The sequence below is a fragment of the Carassius auratus genome, chromosome 19, assembly GCF_003368295.1.
Source record: "Carassius auratus strain Wakin chromosome 19, ASM336829v1, whole genome shotgun sequence".
In the NCBI taxonomy this organism is placed as follows: domain Eukaryota; kingdom Metazoa; phylum Chordata; class Actinopteri; order Cypriniformes; family Cyprinidae; genus Carassius; species Carassius auratus.
Genome location: NC_039261.1, coordinates 11,534,829 through 11,543,395, shown reverse-complemented (window position 1 = coordinate 11,543,395; position 8,567 = coordinate 11,534,829). Strand labels below are relative to the sequence as shown.

Genomic DNA, 8,567 nt, shown 5'->3' with positions numbered 1-8,567 from the left:
TGACCGTGAACCCCTCGGCTACACCACTAAAACGCACTGGCTCCCAAAACAGCCCTGTCCTGCACACGCACCAGTGACCCTCCAGGCCCTGATTGCTTCCACGTTGCTTGAGTAAACATCTGAGACGAATTAGGCCCTTGTTATTGTTGTTTAACTCTAACCACATCGTGCTGCCGCGCTGTAGGAATAACAGTCCCACGACGCAATGGCCAATACAAGACAAGTTGAAGACGGCGATGGGGGCTGCCGTGACACTTCATTACATACGTGTGGAGGGATCTGCCCCAGGCTTGGCACACACAGGTCCCATTATTTACATACCTTGTCCCCCCCTACACTCCCCTTAACACCACTGGCTCTCTACTAAACATGTGTGTCTCAAAAGACTGCGTCTCTGTTCTTGGCAAACATGGGGCCCTTTCTTCAAATGTTAGTTTTAGATTAGCCATCTAAAAGTTGTTTTTGATACAAGTGTTATGGACATTAAAACAGCAGTGTGATACGGTCCACTCAAATGAGCGCTTTATTGCAACTGAGTAAATATTAGTTTGTGTCAAAGGCCTATTGAGTAGAAGAACGCTAAATGAAGGGACTGGCCACAGTTGTTGGTAGTTAATGGTTTATTCAATCTAATTAAGATACTTGACTATATAAATTAGACATTCTGTGCCATATTTATGAGTTAAATGCAAAAAGAATAACAGAAAATATACTGGAGACAAACTGACTAGGGCTGTGCAAAAAATCGAATGCGATTTTCATGCGCATCACATCAGTAAAGATACTCCTGTAATTAGAAGTATATCTCCAGCATGTGCGTTCAGATCAGGTTTGCCAGGTATTCACAACAAATTCTGCCCAGTTGCTTCTCAAAACTACTCCAAAACTAGTCCAATCACGCTTCCAGAAGGTTCCCCGATAAAAAAAAAATTGCGTCCCAGGGTTAAAATATACGTTTTTTAGCAGGGTTGCCTTGGTAAAATTCGCATTTTAGGGGCTAAATAATATATTACGTTATTTGTATTGGGGTCGCTTTGACCCGCGGACATGAAAAACAACCACAGACAATCTACACAAAATCGATGTTAAAATCGCAGTCGTTTCTTTGTCGATTTTGTGTTAGTTGTCGGTAGACTACGGCTCTGTGTAGTAACTGCTGCTCCACCTGAACCAGTGTTGCCAAGTCTGCGATTGTTTTTTCCAAGTCCGCGGTTTGAAGCAACCCCAATACCAATAACGTGATATTTAGCCCCTAAAATGTGAATTTTACCAGGGAAACCCTTTCAAAAAATGTATATTTTAACCCGGGGAAGCAATTTTTATCAGGGAACCTCCCGGAAACGCGATTGGACTAGTTTTGGACTAGTTTTAAGAAGCAACTGGGCAGGATTTGTTGTGAAAACCCGGCAACCCTGATCTGAACGCATGTGCTGGAGATATACTTCTAATTAAAGGAGTATCTTTACTGATGAGATGCACATGAAAAATCGCATTCTATTTTTTGCACGGCCCTAAAACTGACATACAAATAGAAACTTAAGAAGGTATTTGTAAGAGATAAAAAACATGGACCAGGTGAAAGAACATGCCATCCTTGGTGACACATCAAGAGATGTCTTCTTGACAGTGAATTCGCATTGCAATACTTGCAATAGTTTTTGGTTTCTAATCAAACATAAAAAAAAGTCTCTTGAATCAAAAGATTCTCAGTCTCATTCATCTCCAGCTGGCAGGTTCTCCTCGATCCTTTTGATGAACTTCATGCGAATTTCTGTCACATTGTCACCTCTTAGTGTGTCCTGAGCGAATCGCACATCCACTGCCATCTGAACCTGCAGAAGTAGAAAAATAACTTCAGTTTGAACAGTGATTGAGGGTTAGCAGAAGATCATCGATTCATCTCACGCAGACATGCTCTTCACCATTTCAAGGGCTCCTCTCAGCACTCCACAGAGCAGGTTGGAGTAAACTAGATTACTGTGGTTGTCAGGAAGCTCTACAAAGTCCACCAAGGGGTTGCTCTCGAGGATAAGAGAGAACTCATCTCCAGCAGGACTCCAGTTGGTCACGCTGGGGGTGATACCCAAGTACATCTTGAAGGCTACCTGTTAATGTGAAGACAAAAAGGCTCTCGAGTCTTCATGTTAACTCGCTTGGCTACATCTATGATGTCAGGGCCACATTAAGTGAATTTGCAGAGCTGCTACATTCTTTTTAGGTGCTGTATTCACAACTTTGACACTGAAGTGACTTGTTTTTTTGCCCAACTGCACAGTGCGGGTTTGAAAAGACATTTTGAGGACAGGCCATAAGAAGACCAAAAAATGGATTATTTTTTATTTAACAGTATAGCAAAATGTGATAATTTTTGCTGGAGATTCAAGTAACTTAAAAAACATTTAACTACTAACAATTTTAGATAATCCATTAAATGCTTTCTTTTTATTTTAGAAACCTGGCTAGAATTAAGACTACATTTTATATTATTATTATTACTTTTTATAATGTATATATATATATATATATATATATATATATATATATATATATATATATTACACAAATATAAAAATAACCCCAAAACGATAAAATGATAAATGCACATTAACGAAAACATGAACTAAAATTAAAATGATTAAAATTAAAGTAAAAAAAGTAAAAATATACAAATAAAAGCAATTTTAATTACTATAACTATAATATATAATAACTGTAATAGTCTGTAAATAATACGACACACACACACACACACACACACACACACACATATAAACACTTAATAAAAAATAAAAACATCTTGGAGCAATAAAGCAATAGCTTTTAGTTTTTAAGGTAAAAATAAATTGAATGAATATTATAATGAAAACAATTATTGACTTATATTGAACAGAATTTAAGTACTGTGAATCTCTTACATCCTCAGAATATTAGTGCAAAAACCGCTACACAACAAGTAACTCCACAATAAAAAATGGTTTTCATCCTCATTCCAAAATGGATGTGCTCTGTTTGAAGCCGTAAAATAGCCAAAATACACACACCTGTGAGCGTACAATTTTGTATTAACACTCCCAGTCACTACATTGCTCAGCAACCATAAACAATTAAACAAAATCCTACACATTATAACCCTCAGTGACTTAATAAAAAATGTTTTAACACCCAGAGATTTAGGATTCTGATCAAGGTCCCAGCAAACTGATGCATTCTGGATTAACATTCGACAACGTGGCACACGTGGAGGAAAGTGAGGAGAGAAAGACAGAGAAAACAGAAGAAAGGAGAACAGACAGACAGACAGACAGAGACCAAGCAAGCATGGACAGGTGACGGACAGAGGGAAGAACGCTCTGTCAATCCTGTCAGTGTGAAGTTGAACCCTATACGCTTAGGGTGAGGTGCATTGTTTCGTAAAAAAAACAGAGTCCGTGTCTCTCGCAGACCAAAGAAAACACGCCGAGAGGAACACGAGTGTCTCGGTTCACTCCAACGCCACACAAACGGCCCGCCAATTGGCTTTGCGATAGCATAGCGTGGATGTTTCTCAAACTGTGACTGTGAAAAATTTAAAACGGTAGAAAGTTGTGATGAAAGCTAAGAAAATATGTGGGCTACTGCAGGTTGAAGTTCAAATTCCAGTCACTTGCTTGCGCATTAACATGCCTGCCTGCTTCCTGCTTCTCTCTTTCTCTCTCTCTCGCTTGGCCTAAGGGAGGGCTCAGCATGCGCTCTGATTGGCTCCAAGTACTCACGTTACCTTTGCAATGACATCGGCCGTTTCTCGGAAATCGTGACACCTCCCCACGCTGGACCGAGCCAAGAAGTCCTCAATCAGACGCACTCCGATATTGTATCCCCTTGAAAGGATGGAAGAAGAGAAGGGAAACTGTGAAACTGTCATTGTCAGAGCAACTTCGCTTTCAATCGCCCTCATTTCACCCACCGACGCAACCCTAAGAACTATAATCTCTTTTTACTTTGAAGGTCTTACCAAAGCCCTTTAGCTTCAAGCACTCGAAAGGAGAGACACAAACTTATTGGATGGAGAGAAAGTCAAATCTCGCTTTTGCTTATATTATATTTAATGCTTTAAAGAAGCAAGAGGGAAAAAAAGATTGTATTTCAGACATGTTGCCAAACACAATATCAGTGGGACTACTGGATTAGTTCAAGGCACGGTTTAAATGAAAAGACCACCCAGCCAAAGAACACACGCTGCCCACTGATTCTCTAAATCACAACTGCTGGACTCCAAGCATCTCAGGGCTTTCCACGCATCCTCACTGCTTTCCCACAATCTTTAAAACAGAGCTTCCTGACTGGTTTTGAGTCAGGGCTCAGATTTTTCATTGAACATCAAGTGGCGACCCGACACAGTACCAAACTATTACTACAAATAAAAGCAACAAACATGTACTTGCTCAAAACATAAAAATTAGTTAATACAATTATTTGAACAGGCCCAATAATATGCAAAATTATGACTGGAAATGAGATACGCACAGCCTTTAGTGCAGGAAAACATTCATACATTTCAATAAGTGCATTTAAATGTACTGAGTGAGATCTCAGTGCGATTAACACCAAAGAAAATAAGTGAAAACACATTGTAGTGTGGGTTATTGCTTTTTTTTTTTTTTTTTTTTTTTTAACCCTGCGTAGTTTACGTCAAGGTTTTGAACTTCTACCAAGCGACAGATGAAGATTTTGATTGGACATGGAGGGCATTTCTCTTTCCTTTGAAAAATTGATAAGACTATTTATTTGAACTATATACTGGTTTAAGGTCTGCTGTTTTTTTAATTGTCTAGTCACCAAAGGTCCTAAAAAAAGTACCACGGTTTGCGCAAAAATATTACAACTGTTTAAAACATTGATTACATTATGATTTCTTTCCTTGAGCATCAAATCAGCATATTAGAATGATTTCTGAAGCATCATGTAACACTGAAGACTGGAGTAATGATGCTGAAAATTTAATTTTAACTTAATAAAATACATTTCAAAATATATTGCAATTGAAAACATGTATGTATTCAGAATATTGCTTTTTTCTATCTTTATTTTGACTGAATAAATGCAGCCTTACTTAAAAAAACATAACAATAGTCAACATGTTTTAAATACATTTTATTTTTGATTTTTCCTGCCTCGCAACCCACCAGCTGAAAGAATCAGTGCTGTACAACATGAGATGTGAACTAGCAAACAGAAAAAAAAATAGACCATCAACACTCTCATCCATCTCATTCATCTGGATCCACTCAAGCAGTGGAATTGAATCTGAGAAGTACAGCCAAGTGGGGAACACAATCAGGCATCTGAAAAACCAGGGGTGTAACCTAAAGCTAGGCGATTCATTTAACAGGGTGGGGAGAAAGACAGCTCTCGAAAAACCTAGAGTGGCACATTTTATACACTTCATACCACCCAACCCAACTTCAGCAGACTGGATGGCACAATCACCACACCTAATATAACAGCCTACACCCAGCGCATACACCGACTATACAACACCCACACTAAACCCTCTCTGTTACAACAAAAAAAGAAAGAAAAAAGGTGACCAGTTCCAGCGCCTAATCCTTACACTTTCATAGACTGCTTTAATCTACAATCTTAGAAAAGAGGGAAAACGTAATTTGTTAACTGTTTAATGTGACCCGATTGGACGGATAGGTGAGAAACGGAGGAAGACAGACTCACATTTTATCCAGTTGTTTGTTGACTTCTTCATCATTTTCATAGTCCTTACACAACTGAGTGACCAAGGCTCCATAAGTGAGAGTGAACAATTCTGAATTCTGTTCAAGGGAAAGACAAGACAGCTCAAAATTACCCAGCACCATGTTCACAATATTCACTGTGTTTACTGGTTAACCACTGTTAACAATTTAATAAAAAATATTACAATTGCTTTTCTTAGATCAGAAAATGGGAATTTCATAACAACAGAAAACTATCCAAAGGTCTTAGATTTCTAGTGGAATGCTTCTATTATGCATATGGTAAATTAATACACCTGCTTTTTTTTCAAAATTTATTATAAGCATATAAATTGGAGTGAAACATTAACATTGGAGATACTTTTAATAGCCCCCTTTTTCTTTAATGACAGAAGCACATGGTCTGCTTGAACTTACAACCTAAAGATTGTGCTCTTCTGCATGATTTCAGAGGATCCAAATAGCAAATCAAGCTTCAAAATGAGTACACTGGGTCACAATTAAAAAAAAAAAAGTTAATATATAACTATATATATATATATATATACTATATATATAAATTGTCTTTAGTAATATTCAGGAGTGAATGGATGCGGGCACACAGTGGTCTTGAGCGCCCTCTCACGGCACAACGTGAAGTTATTAAAAACATTAATTATTACATGTCAAACTGTAAACAAAACGTAATTTCTAGTGATGCTTGCATTGACACATCTGGATAAACTTTCTCTGCTTTCACTACTGTACTGTTTGTTCCGTGTGGAGAGTGGATCAATACTTATTATAACCTACTGCCCAGTGCAGTAATACTTATACTAAAATAAAAAGTATCACACACAATGCATAATGCTATGAAAGCATCATTCTAACCAATGGGCCTATATCATTATAATTCCCTCAAACGATTATGTATATATATAAAAAAAAAAGCATTTCACAAGATTTTTTATTCAAAAGCCAGCCACGATTGACTGACTGACTGAAAGTCTCATGTCTTAGCACAAAAAAAAAAAAAAAAAAAAAAAAAAACTAGTGGAAGATACGAATGCACGTTTAGGTAACATGTATACTACGCTTTATTTATATGTATGCAAAATACAAACACTGCTCAAACAAACTTATTTTCCGATTATTATAATAGCATGTTTAGCTAGCTGCATGCATTTAGCTCAGATCTGCAGAAACACAAGACAAACTCACCATCTTCTTGCTGTCTGTGGCTCTGTTCGACTGCCTAGACATGTTGTCTTATATTACAGGTGTGTACAGATCAGTCACAGGTAATATTTTATTAATCTGCTCAATGCAATGAGAGTCCCGTGATGTTGTTCCTGTCACTATAATAGATTTACTTCCTGAATCGCAGCGGACTCACCGGAAGTGTTTTCTTCTATGGATTGTGGGTATTATAGTCAATCTGTAGTTCTGACTAGATAAAAGTTTCTCGTGTAACCTAATGGAGTTTACTGAATCATTGACCATGTGTTTATATGACATTTAATCACCACCAGTCCACAACATTAGTAGTGTGGAGCTCGGAGTTGTAATATGGCATTGTAGTATGGAAAGTCAATTTATCATTTCAAAATTAGGATGCCTTTTTTGCATGTTCCAACCTCAAGTTTAGATCAAAGCAAAACATAACATTGTGGAAAACATCATAGTTGTACTTGTGTTATATTCAGATCCATATTTGTTGTTCATGTCAATTATAAATAAGATCCATAATAAGCAAAAGGTCAGTGTTGCAAATTAAACACTGAGATGTTGATCAGGAGATTCCATTCTGTTTTCCTGGACATGTCTCTTCTCACAAGCTAAAATAATTTAAACTCAAACGAACAAATTTTATATCTATTTATTGATTTATTTATTTAGTCAGGGTCTCTAGGAGTTGGCATCTCAATTGCATTTCAGGTAAAGAATGTTGACAAGAGAACTGGTGCAGTGCATTCTGAGATGTTCACATGTTAGGCGCCATTTACACAAAACGCTACGAAAAACACCCTTACATCGAAAAATCTATGAAAGCACAGGGGAATGCAAAAGTATGAGATGCAAAGCGGTGGAAAAAACGCAATGTATGCACTTTTAAATGTTTAACTTTTAACCGGTTCGGTGCATGGCAAACTTTTAACTTGAGTGTTGCATTTTTGGACAATAGTGTAAGGTGAGATTCTGCAAAAGATGCACGTCTGTCTAACACGTCTGTCATATTAACAGAAAAACTATGGAAAAACATGTTTTTAAACATGAGCTTGAGCAATGTGTTTTTGGAACATGGTGTAATGTGCAAGACTGTAGTACAAAAGATGCAAGACTCAAGTGCAACAGTCAAACACATCCACCATATTAATAGAAAACAATGGAAAAGCACTTTTTGTAAAAGTCAAACTTTTTAAAACTTGAGTGCTGTTTTTAGAACACTGTAGAATCCATTTCATATATGGAAGACCTTAGAGATGAGGAAAAACATTGTTGGGTTTAGTTCTACCTCCGGTAGGGGTATCTAAAAAATTCAGGGTCATTGTCACTAGCCTACTGTGTGTGTTTCAACTTGTGTGTCTCATTTTAGAATGTCATGTACGAGATGTGAGTACAAAGGTCAAACACATGTGTCTAGGGCATGTTAAAAGAAAAACAGTGGGAAAGCATGTTTTATAGAGGGTCAAACTTCTTTATAGTTAAGCGCCACAATTTTAGAGCATATTTAGAAAGTCATCAATGAAAGTGCAGAAAATGGAATGCAAAAATGCAAGATGCTGGGCATAAAAAAAATCATTTCTTTTTTTTTTTTAGGTTGAACTTTTAACCTGAGTGCCATGTTTTTGTGTCATGACA

The 8,567-nt window shown here is 37.2% G+C and overlaps 1 protein-coding gene across 1 annotated transcript; it reads right to left on the bottom strand.

Annotated features, from left to right (window-relative positions):
* Positions 1-1,431: 1,431 nt before the first annotated feature.
* Positions 1,432-7,091, bottom strand: trappc3 (trafficking protein particle complex subunit 3). Its single transcript, XM_026288867.1, has 5 exons — positions 6,927-7,091; positions 5,707-5,804; positions 3,758-3,857; positions 1,923-2,105; positions 1,432-1,832 (listed from the first exon to the last, which is right to left on the bottom strand). Exons 1-5 carry the CDS (start codon positions 6,966-6,968, stop codon positions 1,713-1,715), a joined length of 543 nt encoding a protein of 180 aa, XP_026144652.1. The 5' UTR covers positions 6,969-7,091; the 3' UTR covers positions 1,432-1,712.
* Positions 7,092-8,567: the final 1,476 nt, after the last annotated feature.